Source organism: Petromyzon marinus, chromosome 37, assembly GCF_048934315.1.
Source record: "Petromyzon marinus isolate PM22_M1 ecotype Great Lakes invasive population chromosome 37, UKy_Petmar_22M1.pri1.0, whole genome shotgun sequence".
NCBI lineage: Eukaryota > Metazoa > Chordata > Hyperoartia > Petromyzontiformes > Petromyzontidae > Petromyzon > Petromyzon marinus.
Genome location: NC_133703.1, coordinates 12,976,486 through 12,993,444, shown reverse-complemented (window position 1 = coordinate 12,993,444; position 16,959 = coordinate 12,976,486). Strand labels below are relative to the sequence as shown.

At 53.2% G+C, this 16,959-nt stretch overlaps 2 protein-coding genes across 5 annotated transcripts in view; both read right to left on the bottom strand.

Moving 5' to 3' along the window:
* Positions 1-4,904: 4,904 nt before the first annotated feature.
* Positions 4,905-15,942, bottom strand: LOC116949510 (uncharacterized). Its single transcript, XM_076072452.1, has 3 exons — positions 15,813-15,942; positions 14,095-15,035; positions 4,905-12,648 (listed from the first exon to the last, which is right to left on the bottom strand). Exons 1-3 carry the CDS (start codon positions 15,940-15,942, stop codon positions 12,289-12,291), a joined length of 1,431 nt encoding a protein of 476 aa, XP_075928567.1. The 3' UTR covers positions 4,905-12,288.
* ANKFN1 (ankyrin repeat and fibronectin type III domain containing 1) overlaps positions 15,107-16,959 on the bottom strand; it is a 254,019-nt gene continuing 252,166 nt past the window's right edge. For all 4 annotated transcript variants that reach the window (XM_076072300.1, XM_076072298.1, XM_076072299.1 and 1 more), the window contains one exon: positions 15,107-16,943. In XM_076072300.1, coding sequence (XP_075928415.1) covers positions 16,413-16,943 — 531 coding nt within the window. In that variant the 3' untranslated portion in view covers positions 15,107-16,412. The remainder of the gene's footprint in view (positions 16,944-16,959) is intronic.

The window sequence follows — 16,959 nt, the reverse complement described above, 5'->3', positions numbered from 1 at the left end:
CTCCACAAAGCAAGCAATCGAAGAAAACATTTGCTCAGGGTCACCAGAAATGCCGGAACCGAAGAGACGCAAGATTGCAAGCGAGTGCAGAAAATTTCAGACTCGGTGGAAAAATGAATATTTTTTCATAGAAATCAAGGGGAAGTGTGTTTGTTTGACTTGTAATGAGTGTTGCCGTGATGAAAGAGTACAATGTTACGACGGCATTATGAAACGAAACATCAGACCTTCACGTCCTACGCTGGCGCCGAGCGGAGAGAGAAGGTAAAGCAAATGGCAAGCTAGCCTGCTAACGCAGCAGCAGGGTTTTTTCCGTGCTAACAAAGCTCAAGAAAATGCAACAATAGCCAGTTATGAAGCAGCTCAACTCATTGCCCTACACGGGAAACTTTTCTCAGACGGTGACTTCATCAAACAGTGCCTCACTAAAGTCGTGGGAATAATGTGCCTGGAGAAAATGCAGGATTTTAACGATGTTAGTATGTCCAGAAATACGGTTGTGCGGCGAATTGAAGACTCGTCGGCTCACTTAAAACAGCAAGTGTCAGATAAAGCTTGTGCTTTCGATTTTTACTCGATTGCATGTGATGAGAGCACAGATGCCACGGACACTGCAAGGCTGTTAATTTTTTTGCGGGGAGTTGATGATAATTTTTGCATGACGGAGGAACTGCTCGATCTTCGGAGTCTAAAGGGGACAACAACTGGGAAGGACATGTTTTGAAGCTGTGTCAGATGCAATTGACCAGGCTGGACTTAAATGGGACAAGCTGTGTGGAATTACAACGGATGGGGCTCCAGCAATGACAGGCGGGCGCAAAGGAATGGCCTCTATGGTGAGTGCCAAGGTGCGGGAGAGCGGAGGTGAGGCTGTCAAAATGGACTGTATCATCCACCAAGAAGCCCTCTGTGCCAAGATAATCCAGCTTGGCGATGTGATGAACACACTTGTGTGAAAACTGTCAAGATAATGCGGGCACGAGGGCTTTACCACAGAGAATTGCAAGCGTTCCTCTCTGATGTCGACGCTGAATACGGGGACCTACTCTACCATTCTCAAGTGCGCTGGCTCAGTCGCGGCTCCGTGCTGCAGCGGTTTTATTCCCTGAGGTCAAATATGGACAAGTTTTTGAAAGAAAAGGGCAGACCTCTCCATGAGATCAGTGACCCTTTATGGTTGGCAGACCTGGCTTTTTTTAGTTGATCTCACTGATCATCTCAACACCCCGAACAAGAGACTACAAGGCAAAGAGCAGCTGGTACCACAGCTGTATTCGCACATGAAAGCATTCCGTGCGAAGCTCCGTCTATTCGAGTCACAACTGCGCAACTTCAATGTAGCGCACTTCCCCACGCAGACCGAAATCAAATGCGCGTTTCCAAATGCCAAGCTCTCTGCAAAAATGGGAGAATGTGTCTGTGATCACATCTCTCATGACAGAATTCAGTCGGCGCTTCCAAGATTTTTCTGTCATTGAGAAGGAAATCACACTGTTTGCGGCTCCGTTTTCAATGGATGCAAAAGAAGTGGAGGAGAGTCTGCAATTAGAACTGATCGAAATTCAGTGTGATGATTCTCTGAAGAATCAGCATCAGCTTCTCTCCCTACCTGACTTCTACCGGAGCTTGGAAAAGGCCAAGTTTCCTCTGATGAGACGCCACGCAAAACGAATGATGAGTTTGTTCGGCTCAACATACATCTGTGAGCAGACATTCTCTCTGTTAACGCTGAACAAAAGCAGGCTGAGAACCAGAACGACCGACAGCCATCTCCGTGACGTCCTTCGCATCTCAACCACCAAACTTACTCCTGACCTGCCAGCTATCCTTCACACCAAAGCGCAGCATCACTGCTCCCACTGAGCGTAACATTCTTCCCATTACAGGTGAGTTAAAATATACACGCGGTTTTCATTTGTCAATAAGCCCAATTACTTAATAAATTCAGTCAATTGAAGTTGATGACAATTTTTTTTAACAAACGTTAGTTGATGTGTTAACAAGTCCAATAATTTATTTGTGTAATAAGCTTGAAATATCCACATCCCCTATTTCTCTTCCTGTCTCTCCCTTCATACAGGACAATGAAGGGGGATCAGTACCCTAAGAACCAATCTGAGGCTGTCACTGAGAGAATGACCTGCCAACCTTTTCGTAAAAAATAAAATTAAAATCTACTAATGGAGAGCTATGATGGAGGCTTTTTTTCTTCAAACATGTTCAATTATCAAACGTAATTTACCTGCATTTGATTGATTTTGCCAATATTAGTGCATGAGAAGTGAGGCAGTATACCTCACGTCTGGTGAGTGGCCCAGTCCATCGTTTATTCTTCTGTATGTGGCCCTCGGGGAAAAAAAAGGTTTGGACACCCCTGGTATAAACGCTTGTTACAATATGAACAGCGCATTGAAAACGCGTCCTATTTTATGTACTGTTTACAAAGTGTGTTCACAAATCCACACTGAGAAACACGAAGATTGACAGAGGGGTGTAAAAAAAAATTTCGATAGTGTATTTAAATAGAGGTACTGCAGGTAAGTAGTTTTCAGTTTTAAAGGCATAGTTTAACAAGACAACACTTGCCACCATCCTTAAAACCCATTGGTGAAAAAGAGCAAAGTTTATGTTTACATTATAATATAATGTTTACAATATATATAATATAATGTTTACATTATAATATAATGTTTATGCGTGAGCCGGGGGCTTATGGGACCCCGGGGTCCCGCCATAAGGTTCATATATCCACAACAACGTGACATGCATGATGTGTGGATGCTCCGATGCCAGAGTTTTGGTGATTACCAGCGAATAGACTGCACAAAAGCCGAGCAGCCTCCTACCGTTGTTATTGAGCTGATCTGGCCCATGCCTACTAATCACTCCAACCCAGGTGCCTTCGGCATGACCCACTCGGGCATTAAAGTCACCCAACAAGATGATTCGAGGGGGAATTTTAGCCAACATCTGGGACAGGAGGTCACAGAAGGCATCTGCTTCATCAGCCTTGCCTGGAACCCTCCACTGATGTTCACCTTCAGTGGAGGCATAAACCACCACCTTCACCACCATTCCTCACCTGTTGATGGGGAGCAAGCTCAAACCTCGCCCCCATGCTCATGTGTGCCCTTCATTCTTTTGTTCAAAATAAGTGCCACTCCATGTTGTCTGGCAGTTTTCTGCCCCAAGTGGAGAACTGTCCACCCATTATCCTATGAGCTATGAAGCTCTTTTTTACACAGATGTCCAGTAGGGGCACAGGGTCAGAACGTGACAACAACAAACAATACACACGATAGGAGTGCAAAGTATAGGAAAGGTAAACAAATCACTTAAACATATGTACAAATACAACCAAACAATTTTTTTTTTAATCTTACTAGGTAAAGCCCACTGAGCTTTTCGCTGATTTTTCAGAACTGATCTGGCCACACATCATAGCTCAACAAAGTCGCGTAGTAGGGAAGCAATAAAATAATAAAAATATAAAACAATACAATTCTCACGACGTTTCTACTGCAACACAAGCAATCATCATCAGGTGTTGCAGTCGAAACGTTGTGAGAATTTTATTGTTTTATATTTTTTTATTATTTTGTTTCCCTTCTACGTGACTTTACCGAAAGAACCAAGAATATGAATCCCTGCAGTCATGAAAGCTTCAAATCAAAAGTGGCTTAGATCGCGTGGAAATTTACTGCAGAGAAATACTTTAAGCAATCTAAACGCACGTTGATTCTAAATGTGGAGGGAAAAACCGGAGGATCCGGAGAAAAAAAATCCATGTGACCAAAGCGAGAGAGAGAGAGACCGCAAACTCCAACATCAATCAGGGCTTGTCCCCGGGGTCATCTTCCATGACCCAATGATATATCTATAGCTCTTTTGCAGAAGCAACCTGGTCAAAACAATGATAGCTCAACGAAGTGGCTTATCACGTGGACTTTCATAGCAGCAGCAGCCAAATACAGTACTCGAAAAGTCTTCTGGCTCTGGCCGTGTCGGACACTGACGGCTCCCCCACCCACCTCCCTCCCCCGCCCGTGCGAGTGCGAACCTCGGCGTGAGCGACGTGCTCGCTCGTGTGAACGCGGAGCGTCCGTCACAGGCCACCACCTTCAGTCGCACGCGTCCAGCATCCGACTCCGCGACGCTGCCATTGGCTGTATCTCCGAGGCATGCAGGAGTAGTACGGGAAGGATGTTACACCGTTGTAGGGGCCGATCTCTGTTGCTGTTGTAACGCTGGAGCGCCGGACGTGTCTGTCGAGCTGTTTCACACTCGCGTGTAATTGAGATTCGTATTCGACAATTCGAGATTTACCTGCTGGTCAGGCACTCCATAAGTAGGGCCGTGTTATCCAATAGGTCACAGTAGCAACTGTGCCTCGGGCCCACGAAAAAAATAGCATGTTTTTTTGGTTTGTATGATAAAAAATGTAACCAAGATATCTTCTTGAATAAATATATTTATATGTATAGCAAGGATAGGCACAGTGTTTAAAATTAATTCTGCTTCTCTGTGGCACACAGCGCACTCCCATCAAATTAGGGCACAGACTCAATAATTAGTGCATCAGTAGTGACATCTGTCCAGCGGCTGGACGAAGTACCGAGTGAAACAAGCGGAGTGACAGCGGCGGTAGTAGTGACATGGGCAGGAGCAGTCGCGACTGAAGAAAGTTATCACTGAAGGCCTACGAAACAGAAGTGTCTAGGGCCGACGAGAACCTTCATCTGGTCCTGCTCATAAGAGCCTGGATTGTCCCATTTACCAAGTCCTTAACCTTTGCACGTGAACCCACAACACACACACAAGTTGATAGGCAAATACGTAAAGCTGGAATGTGAAGTAGTCGATATTGGGTAGAGGGTGAAGAACGCAAATCGAGGACCCACGGATTTCAGAAAACTGTTTTAATGGAGCGACACTTTGTGTTAAATCTGTCAAAGTGAAAAATGCCAAACGTATCTTACAACCGCAAGTGGGATACATTCATAGAACACAGCCCATGCGCGCGCACACACACACACACAAATAACGCATACACACACAGAAAGACGGATACGAACACGCAGACACGCGGACACGGGCGCCCTCGGCGAAGCCGCATTTGAATTTTTTGAGCAGCCAAACGGTGCAGCTACAGACACCATGGGTTCAAGTGATTAGCCATTCACAATCAGCAACGTGAAAGTGAGTAGCCATTCACAGTCAGCAACGTGAAGTGAGTAGCCATTCACAATCAGCAACGTGAAAGTGAGTAGCCATTCACAGTCAGCAACGTGAAGTGAGTAGCCATTCACAGTCAGCAACGTGAAAGTGAGTAGCCATTCACAGTCAGCAACGTGAAAGTGAGTAGCCATTCACAATCAGCAACGTGAAAGTGAGTAGCCATTCACAATCAGCAACGTGAAAGTGAGTAGCCATTCACAATCAGCAACGTGAAAGTGAGTAGCCATTCACAGTCAGCGACGTGAAGTGAGTAGCCATTCACAGTCAGCAACGTGAAGTGAGTAGCCATTCACAGTCAGCGACGTGAAAGTGAGTAGCCATTCACAGTCAGCAACGTGAAAGTGAGTAGCCATTCACAATCAGCAACGTGAAAGTGAGTAGCCATTCACAGTCAGCAACGTGAAGTGAGTAGCCATTCACAATCAGCAACGTGAAGTGAGTAGCCATTCACAATCAGCAACGTGAAAGTGAGTAGCCATTCACAATCAGCAACGTGAAAGTGAGTAGCCATTCACAATCAGCAACGTGAAAGTGAGTAGCCATTCACAATCAGCAACGTGAAAGTGAGTAGCCATTCACAATCAGCAACGTGAAAGTGAGTAGCCATTCACAATCAGCAACGCCGTGCCACAAAGTCAGCCGTGGAATGATCATCATCCTCACCCTCCCCTCGTCCACGAACCCAGGCTGGGTATCTAACTTGTCGGCACCACCCGGGGTGGTTATAACCCTGGCGAATTCGAGTGTCTCCACGTGGCCAATAACAGTGAATTGTGCGATTTAACCGCTTGAAATAAGTGTGGTCACGAAGCCTTTATTTTATTATATGCCGAATGACTAAATCGGGACGACTACATTTGTGTGACCTTGTGTGGTGCCAATGTCTGCCCTGGCCAATGGGCGAACCCTGGCGACTTGTCAAAATTGTCTCAATTGACGATAAACCAGCGCTGGTGGTGAACGGGAGCGCCTCAAGTGGCTGTGGCGGGGGAGAGGAGCGGGGGGAGGACATGGGACCCATTGCATGCAACGTCTGTGACTCGAAATACACCGATGTTCACGATTGGACGCTTGGAACTTGAGCTCGAGTCGATGCCGATCGACGCATCACTCCAGCCCTGTAGGAATTGAAGGAGGGTTGCGGTCACAAACCGGGTGGCACTGTGTGTGTGCACGTGCCGTGCCCTTCACCCTTACGCCGGTGAGGGTCGGGGTTACCCCCTCGCCACGGCGCGTCTCAACACCGCCGCTGGGTGCGGGGCCCTCCTGGCACACGCGGGGGCAGTCGCGCGATCCACCTTGAGGTGGCACTTTGCCTGGGTTTCATGCCGAACCTCGACCGCAGTCGTAAAACACGCCTCGACGTTCCACGCCACCGTGGCGAGGGCTGTAGCCGGCGTGACGCCGGCAGTGCTACCAGTGGGGGTGGGTGGGGGGGGGGGGGGGTGCTACCGATGGTCGCCAGGCCACTCCTAGGAGTCTGGACACATGTGCCCACATGCCACCGGGGGGTTAGGCCCAGCCCTGGTCACGCATGGGCACGGCTGTTTCAAGCGCAACGTACCCGGCGCCTGTGCGGGCGTGCCGTGCATCGCGGCAGAGGCGCGGGTGGGTTGGCACGCTGTTTTGCGAACCTGGAAGATTGGACAAATGAAACAAAAAACTCGACGCATTCGTCAATGACACTGTGGCCCTGAAATGGAGGACCGCCACCGTCTCGTATTCACCGCAGTGCATCGCGGCTCTTTAAATATCGGTTGTTTTTGTTTACCGAATTTTAAACAAAAAAATGGCTCTTCTTGTTACTTTTGGTTGCCGATCCCCTGATATGATAGGTGACGTCTTGCACAGTGGCCCTTCATTTGATAGCGGCCCATCCGCTATCAAATAAAGGGCCACTGCCTAACCTGTCAGCTACTTTTGGCTCTTGTGCACCACTGCAGGGACAATTGGGTTCCTTCCTGGCCACGCACGCTCGTGAGGATGGGCATCTGAACGGTGCGCGGGTGTACACAGTTAGGGTGCGTATCACCTTTACACGGCAAAACACGAGGTCACGTGGTGCCGACTACACCACTACCTCGAGCGCTGTGCCGACCTAAACAGGCGCTCCCTTACAATTCCTTTCCCGATGGGTCCAATTAGGCCGAGCGGATGCGCTGATCCACAACTTGAATATTTCCCCATGCTCGGTAGTGGAGGGTGAGCTACGCACACCAGCCGACGAAGGTTCCCCTTCCCGCTCCGCGGTGCAAGGGGGCGCGCGGCTGTCACAGACGTCACAATACATGGGGGGGGGGGGGCATCGCACGTGCGTCGCACCGTCGCGGGCGGTAGCACTGCGCAGATCCGAGGCACAAACAGGCGACAAAGGCAGGCGACAAACGGCGTCGTTTTCCCAACACCGACGATTCACAGGAAGGCATCCTTGCGAGACGAGCGAGGGGCCATGCGTTTCACCCTCCTCACGTTTATCGCTGCCTACGAGCATGGCGCGGGGGGCTGCATGCAACCGACTCCGCGTGTGGGAGCGCGCGAGAGATCGATGGACGCGAAACGCCGGAGTTGCGGATTGGAGTCCGGGCATCGATTGTCCTATCCTAGGGTATTCATTATTCAGCCCCGGTGTTAGCTCTGGTTGAAAAGACTTAAGTCCCACACCCCCACCCACCACCCCAAAGACGCGATGGCGATTTTTGAGGAAACAACGCGATGGCGGCGGTTCGCGAGTCTGCACGTCGACCGCACGTTGGCACTGCGGGCGCCTGGCTGGCCGAGGGTGAGAGTCGCACCTTTCCCGTTTCGTGGTCCCGCGGAGTTTCGGACCATCGCTCGCCACGGCCGCTGAGAGCGAAAAGGGAGCGCACGGCTCCGTCGCTTGCTACGGCAAAACACGAACGCTTGACTTAAAATGCAGCTCAATGCACATTCACCGTCTTAGTTTGGTCCTCCAGAAATATAAATATAGCATTGGGCAATGGAAATATAAGCGCACTCTCTTTGAAACATATATTATTCTCATTTATGTCTGCACTATATGAACACATTTTCAGGGCTATTTGCTTCTCTCGGCTATTGCTGTAAGGTTCGAGCCAATCCTAAATCCGCCAAAACACACCGGCCAGCTTGTTGATCAAATCAATGGCACGCGTCCGACTGCATGCCAAACGATTTCCTCAACAACCTTTGGCGTCGTAAACATTTGGAGCATTTAGACGCATGGACAATTTCTGACACAACCGTCCTGGAACAGAAATCGTGATCGATTGTGGAAGACCTGTACCCGAAATCATCGCTCCATGTGGACAAAGCCACGGCGCAACGCAGCCGGTGAATGCGGCCAAGTTAACGCGGCCGTGGTAACGCGGCCGTGGTAACGCGGCCGTGGTCACGTGGCCGTGGTGAAGCGGCCATGGTGAAGCGGCCGTGGTGAAGCGGCTATGGTAACGCGGCCGTGGTCATGAGAGCGTAGTAACGCAGCCATGGTCACGTGGCCGTGGTGAAGCGGCCGTTGTAACGCGGCCGTGGTCACGTGGCCGTGGTGAAGCGGCCGTTGTAACACGGCCGTGGTCACGTGGCCGTAGTGAAGCGGCCGTTGTAACGCGGCCGTGGTCACGTGGCCGTGGTGAAGCGGCCGTTGTAACGCGGCCGTGGTCACGTGGCCGTGGTGAAGCGGCCGTTGTAGCGTGGCTGTGGTAACGCGGCCGTGGTAGGGGGGAGCATAACGTGTCAGCGTCCACGCCGACCGCCGCCAAGGAGTTGGCTCGCGTGACCGAACGCACAGCGGCACGGCGCCCCGTGCTGTAATGCCGGCAGGTTGCCTGGGGAAAGTCTGCCTCTGGGTTTAAAAATTAAAACCAAAAATAAGAATAATCTTGTCGTCTACGCGAAACCAGATGGCGGACACTTACCAGATAAATACATCACTGAGCCGACTCCTTCCGCATGCAATCGAACGTGTAGCGTAAACGTTTAGAAAGTGTGTGCCTGAATGCGAGCGTAAAAAAAATACTGTGGTACAATATTTACACAGGCGCTCGCACGCGGAGCATAACAGTCATTCTTTGCATCACATCGATAACTTTTACGCCACTGAAGCGACGGACGATTGTAAATGAACGTGTAAATAAATATCAAAAGGTTACATTTGAACAGAAGCACTTCATGCTTTACACTGTAACAGCTTAGGCTCGGGTTCGTCCGTTGCACGTGCAATGCGAAAAAGCTCACTCGTAATCTCGGCAGGTCGGGCGCGCGTGTCAGGGCATGCCGACGCATTCCGCGCACGCAGCGCCGCTTGATCGGCACGTTCGCGCGAAAGACGCTAAAACCCAGCGAGACGGCCGCATCCACGCGTACGTCGCTCGTCCGCAAGGGGGTCACGCACAAACAAAACGGCTGGCGACGTGCAAGGCGGCGGCAGCGCCGTCTCGTCTCGGCGCGAGACGGACACCGGCGGTGGCGACGGAGCCGCCGTGTCGTGCGACGCTTGCAGGGATGCGAACCGGGCAGCCTCTCCGCACGGGCTGGGCAAGAGACAGGCCATGGCGACCGGAGACCGGGGGCCCCGCGAACACGTCGATCTGGCCGGCAAGCAGAGAGCGCTCTGCAGTGGGCGGGTGACGCTGGTGGATTTGCATGGAAACACGAAGGTCAAAGTAACGCAGCTACTTTACCGCCCCCACCCACTGCCACCGCACCGGTGACTTGGCCCCACTTGTTCTGTAATCCCTGATTTGTCAATGAACGGTATAAATATAAAATTAAACAACGACGACGATGATTCTAGTAGAGAACCGGTCTCTGTCACTGAGGTCGATCTTTTTCCCTTTTGGTAAAATCCACTGTGGCGTTGCGGTGGTTCTTGCGGCGAGCGTAAAAGCCCCTCAACAAAGTCTGCAACGGCAACCCTGCAACGCCACTCCAAGTAGAAAACGGAATCTTCCGGAGGGCGATTCGTCATTAACATCTCGTTCCGGCGCTCGGTCCCGAAAAGCCTCGCCCCCGCGTCATCCACGCATTTAGACAAGCTGGGGGGGGGGGTGGGGGCACGTCGTTAACGAGGGGGGGGAGAAGCCCTGTTGGGGAACGACGCGCGGATAGTGACATCGCAGCGAACGACCGATTTATCACAGTGATCCCGGCCTTGCCCTCGGCAACATCGGTGACGAATATTCTCCGCTTCGAGTGTGGCGACATCCGAAGGAAGGTCCTGCTGGGCCGCCGTGCCATCATGGGCACGCCGCTCCTGGACGATGTCGAGCGTCCACCTGGTGCCCAAGCACCTCGCCCGAAATTGATTTTGCTTGCAAATCGTAACTTGGTGGCAAACAAACAACAACAACAACAACAAAACATGTCCAACGGTGGCGACGGAGAGGCGGCCACCTGACGTGCCCCAACGTGTTCCCCAGGTCGTGACCCCCCTGAGGCGTGACCCCCAGGCCGAGTTCCCACGCGAACCCCGGTCATCGTCCTCGCAGCGGCAGTGGCTTTGGCTGTCCACCGAACAAAGACGGTCACCGCATCGCGCGCGTTCAGACGCGCTTCCGCGGCCGTCCGGAACGCTCCTCTTTCCGATATTAGGAAGCCACTGGGAGCTGTGCACCTTTAAATCATCATCGAGATTGAAAACTCGACTTCTTCAGAGCCGCTTCTTTGTGTTTCGTTTCATGTCCCTTCCCCCCGCACCACCGATCAGCGCGGCCGGCTATGCACGGCGCGATAGAGAAGTTCAACGTCCGTACAAACGTACATCGGAAGGAAAGTTACGGCAGATGGAAAGGACGGACGGCGCTGACAGCGACAGTGTTTCGCGGTGCACGTGCAAGAGGGGATGCTGCCGTAAAGTTACCGTAAGGTTCGCGCGTCTTGAAGATGATGATGCGGCAGAAAGTACGGAGTGGAGCGGATATTTTTTTTATAGTTTACCAGGCAAGGCCCACTGAGCTATGCAGATCTTTTTTTCAGAAAGCGACCTGGCCACAAATGATGACAGGGTGCCACGGAGGCTAGGAGATGTTAACTACCTGGGCTGGTACACAGGAAGTCGTGGGTTCAATCCCGACCCTGATGGCTGCTGCTGTATATTTTGAGTATGCATGGGTTTTCCCTCCATGAACATGCATTTAGTGTTTGGCTGCTATAAATGTCCACATGTCATTGAGCTGTCATTTGTGGCCAGGTCACTTACGTTACTCAGTGCGCCTTACCTGGTAATATATAGTTTCTAGCTCAACAAAGTGGCTAATCATGTGGAAATGCATCGCAGCTGAATACTCCAAACGCACGTTGTTTCTAAGTGTGGATATACACCTCAAAGTGCTCTGTCTTTAGCAGCAGCTGTAGCAGCGGCAGCAGCCGCAGCAGTGGCAGCAGCATCCGCAGCATCAGCTATCTGCACAGTCCACACTGCTGCGTCTTCGTTGAACGCGAGGCTAGACAAATCAAATAAATAAACAATCTCGACCTGTGTCTTGCGAGGTGACCCTTAATAAACGAGAGCCATTGAAATCCCTGCACGTTCAGGTGACCTTTACAAAGGTCATTCACTTCTTTCTAAAGCCTTCGAAAAGGCCTGCAGAGCAACGACGCAACAGGCGCCCGCGGTCAGCCCGTGTTCCAACGTCACGAAGGCCAACATCGAGATTGGAGAAAAAAATATCCGCTGAACACTGAAGCTCTCTCACTCTTCCCTCCCCAGGCAAAGCTTCAAATCTTGCTTCTTTGTTGTCATCGTCGTCTCGTAATTAGGTTTTTGGGGGTGCTCAACAGGCTTGCCAACCGTCCTGGTTCTTCCCACGATCGTCCTGGGACGGCAGCTGCCCTCCCGGAAAATGCTTCGCTCTCCTCAGGAAGACAAAAAAAGGTCCCCCCGCCCTTCGTCCACCGCGTAGTGACGCACCACTCGGGACAACGCGGTGCCACGCGGCTCTGCTCTTCCGGTATCCCGAGATATCCTCTCCCTCCTCCTCCGTCCCTCGACGTGTCCCCGGGCCCGCACCTCGAGAGGTGGCGACCGCCGCCCCCCCCCCCCTGCCCCGCGGGCTCTCACACGCGCGTGATGCGGTTCTGCTGCTCGCCGGCGGCGCCGAACGGCGCGAGCTCCCTGAGGCGCACGGAGAGCCGCCCCCCGCTCCACGGGCCCGGCAGTTCCAGAGGGCGCGCGTCGTCGGGTAGCCACCGCTCGCGACCGCCTGCCGACGCCACCAGCGCGAAGTTGCGCGTCTCCTCGGCGCAGCAGGGGGAGGCGGGGGAAGAGGAGACGCGAGCCGCCCCGGGGGTCCTCGTCGCCTCCGCCGCCGCCGGCGTCGCCGCCGCCGCCGCCGCCGCCGCCGCCGCGGCGCGACTCACCTCCCGCAGCACGAGCTGCGTCACCTCGCCGGCGGTCGTGCGCCGGCTCACCGCCAGCTGTGGGGGAGAGAAGCGCGGTGTCACGTTAAACTAAAACTAGTTTTTTTTATTTCACCAGGCAAGGCCCACTGATGCTGTATGGCTCTTTTTCAGAAGCGACCTGGCCACAAATGAAAGCTCAACGAAGTGGCTTAGCTTCACGTGGACATTTATAGCAGCCAAATACTCTAAACGCGTGTCGTCGACGCTAAATGTGGAGGGGAAAGCCGAAGGACCTGGAGAAAAATCCTTGCGACAAAAGGGAGAGAGACACCGCAAATTCCAAGTGTACAGCAGGTGTCGGTGCATGAGATCGAACCCACAACCTCCTGTATACCGGGCTAAAAAAATACAAAATAGTTAACGTATTCACTGGATGTGGTATCTTCTTCTTGGTTCTTTCGGTAAAGTCACGTAGAATGAGAATAAAACAATAAAACAAAATAAGACAATATGAGTTCTGTTAAATTGCATAGTGAATATACAGCAGTGTGGTATATAGTTGGGTCCATATAATAAGACAGTGTAATTATCACAAGTCAAATAGTTTATAATCTAAAGTATAGGGTAGTGTAAAGTAACGCATTGTATAATTCAAAGGTGGAATTTGTCTATGATATGATGTTATACCATGTAGTTTAGATGTGAAGATATAATATTGTACTGTATAGTAGTCCAGTTTATAGCATAGTCATGAAGCTGCTCAGGACACAACATCGTACCTTGCTGCACCTGCTTACTTTCTTTAGTCTTTTTCTTCCTCTCTGCCTGTGTTCCCAGCCCCCCCCTCCCTCCCCTTCTCTGCAGGTAATTGCTGGTAACGTACAGACTCATGTTTTAACTCCACCCACACAGCTTAATAAACGCTGTCCATACATGACGGCGTCCATTCGAGCTCTGTCTTCCGTACAGAGCTGTCTCTTCACCTGAAGAAGGCTACTTGTGTTGTGGCCGAAACGTCGTGAGAATTTTATTGTCTTATTTTGTTTTATTGTTTTATTCTCATTCTACATGGTGACTTTACCGAAAGAACCAAGAAGATGAATCCTTGCAGTCACGAAAGCTTTAAATCGAAATTGGATGTGGTATGCCGGGAGTTGAACTATTTTCTGGACACACCTGCCTCTGAAACTTAGCCCTGTCAGTGAAAACCTAACTGCTGTGTTCGAACGTATCCAGGTGGCAATGTGATTTGAGTGAATGCAAATGTGAGTCAGTGGTCTATTTAGAGGCCTCTGAGATCTTGCTGGGATTGAAAAAGTGAGTACCATCGGCTTTCACCTTAATTTACTTGCCATCACAACGGACGCGACCGCATGGTGGGGGGGGTGATGAATCGCTCGCAAGCGAGAGCGTGCGCAGAGAGTCAGCTTAACCCCCGTGTGGGCAATGCATTCATCCAGCAGCGGAAATAAGAGATAAAAATCCACTTAGGACGTTCGCATGCGGCTCTACTGTACTCACGTTGACGTAGGCCTCCCTGTGTAGTCCCGTCGGGTACTGGGGGTAGACCCTCAGTACGGTGGCCGCGGGGTTGGGGACCTCGTCCCTCGCCAGCTCCTCCGGCGGGGGCCCGCCAACCCTCGCGCGGTGACCTCCGCCCTCCGGCGACGCTCGAGTCCTGGCCCTGACGCCCCCGTGGGCCGTCGTGTCCGCGTGGGCAGCTCCTGACGCCGACTGCTCTCGAGGGCCCTGCTTGCTTCTGCTGCCCCGTCCCGTGGACCGATCCAAACCGTTGACCGGCTCGGTGACCGACAGGCTCGAGCTCCAGGCCATCCGCTGCCCGCCAGCTCCGCAGTGACCCCTCGACGAGCTCCCGGGCCCTCGGAAGCCGAGGCTTTGGCTTTTGGGGACGCGGTGTCCGCCTCCTGCTCCGCCTCTTCCACCCCACTTGGAACCGGGCGCCTCGGCGGCGGCGGCGGCCTCCACCAGGCCCCGGTCGACGGAGCGGCCCCTCCGGGAGGTCGCGCCGCCGTTGTGGCCCGCGGCCTCGGCGGCGGGCGAGGGGCGCGGCGCGGGGGGCGACGCGTCCCGAGCCGCCCCGGCGGGGCCGCTGCGCGTGCGCGACGGCCTCGGGCCCCCGCTCGGGAACACGCACGAGCGGGGCCGGCGCTCGTGGTCGCGCAGCACGTCCGGGCCTCCGCCGGCGCCGCCGTCTCCGCCGTCGCCGCCGTTCCCGCCGAACCCTCCGGTGCCGGCGACGCTGCCTCCGGCGCCCCCCGCACCGCCGGCACCCCTCCACGCGGCGTCGCCGGCGCCCCCCCCCGTGCCGCCGCCCCCCCCCGGCGAGCACTCGAGCACGAGGTCGAGCTCACGCGGGCTCAGCGCGCTGCTCGACTCGTAGTCGCTGTCCGTGGGGAGGAACACCTCCGAGGAGCTCTCCTCGTCCGAGAACACGTGGCGGTCTGCCGACACAAGCGCGTTCGTCGTTAGAGCGCTCGTCGTTAGAGCGCTCGTCGTTAGCGCGCTCGTCGTTAGAGCGTTCGTCGTTAGAGCGTTCGTCGTTAGAGCGTTCGTCGTTAGAGCGTTCGTAGTTAGAGCGTTCGTCGTTAGAGCGTTCGTCGTTAGAGCGTTCGTCATTAGGGCGTTCGTCGTTAGAGCGTTCATCGTTAGAGCGTTTGTCATTAGAGCGTTCGTCGTTAGAGCGTTCGTCGTTAGAGCGTTCGTCGTTAGAGCGTTCGTCATTAGAGCGTTCGTCGTTAGAGCGTTCGTCGTTAGAGCGCTCGTCGTTAGAGCGTTCGTCGTTAGAGCGTTCGTCGTTAGAGCGCTCGTCGTTAGAGCGTTCGTCATTAGCGCGCTAACGACGTTAGAGACACATTCGTACGCGGTGAGCGTTGCAAAAATTCGTTGCTGTGATTCGCACCAATTGTACGCAAAATTTAAAGTTTAGGATATTGGACCAGGTGAGAGACAAAATGTGTGATTGATTGAAAATGGGTGATTGAATGATGAGGCTCGGACACCGCATCGATCGATGCAACTCCCACCTGTAGATAGTAATCTCACGGTTCCTTCCTGGTCTCTAAACTAAAGACAGCTCATACCTCGGTGAACAAAGTAAATGCGTTCCATGATGTCACTTCGTTATCAGAAACGTCGTTACCAGAGGTGGATATTGCATGGGAGGCATGGGGAAGCGTTCCAGGACTTCAGTGAAGGGGGGGGCGCTACAATATCAAAACATTGGTGCACAGTCGCCTTCACTTTGTCTGCTTGGTTTAAAATTGTCTGCAGGGTGGACTGCGCCAACCCAAACGGAAGCGTCACTTCACTCTTCACCTCTCCCGCCTCTACCCTCCTTACGCTCGGCATTTTCCGTTCGCAAAGAGATTGATTCTACACTGCGCTTCTTGCCCAGTTAGGGCCTCTCGCGCTCGATTTTCGTCGGTTGGATGGCATAATGGGGGAAGTAAAATCACTTTATGATTGCAACAACAACAAAACACGGTAACATTTTACCAACACAAGGAGCTCAAGCAATGGCAGGTGGGAGAGGGAGACTCGAGAAGCTCTTCGCTGATTGTCTGCTGATGGCGTACGGTAAACAAACCCCACTCGGTGGCGTAAACAAATTGCCCTCTTTCTTCGTCATTTTTTTGGGCAAAAATAGTCGTGGCTGAAGGGCCAACATTGTAATAAAGGAGCGTCGTTATAACGGAGCTACGTTATAACGCAGCTTTGTTAAAAAGGAGCTTCGTTATATAGCAGCTTCGTTCCCAGAGGATTAGTCGACCGAGGTATTACTGTACATCATCAATGCTATTGTCATTTCTACGGCGTGACTAAATATCCTGCTCGGGAGTAGAACAAGAAGATGGCATCTCGGCTGCTGTGCTATTGGAGCTTCGACGGAACGAGCGTTGGCAGCCGGGGGAGTGGGGGCTGGGGGGACGGCGGCGGGGAGGAAAGCGTCGCTGTGGCGGCGAAGTGGCGAACGGCGACCGACCCGAGCGCTTGAGCCGACGCAGCGGCTCCGGCGACGGCGCCGGCGACGGCAAGAAGTCGAGGTGGAGCGACGATGAGGAGGAGGAGGAGGGCGGCGGCGGCGGCGGCTTGCCTCCGGGCGGAATCTTGGCGGTCGCCTCCTCCGCGTCGTCCTCGCCGCCGTCGCCGCCGGCCTCGCGGCCGTCTCCGTCGTCGCCGTCGTCCGCCGCGCCGCGGCGCCGCCGGTGCCCGTCCGGGGCGCCGCCGTCGCCAGGCCTGCGCAGCGCGAGCTGCAGGGGGACGCTGCCGCAGCCCGGCGGGTGCTTGTACCGCGCGTGCTGCAGCGCGTCCATCAGCCAGCGTGCCTCCCGCCACACCTCGTCCACCTGCTGCGCGGCCATCGAT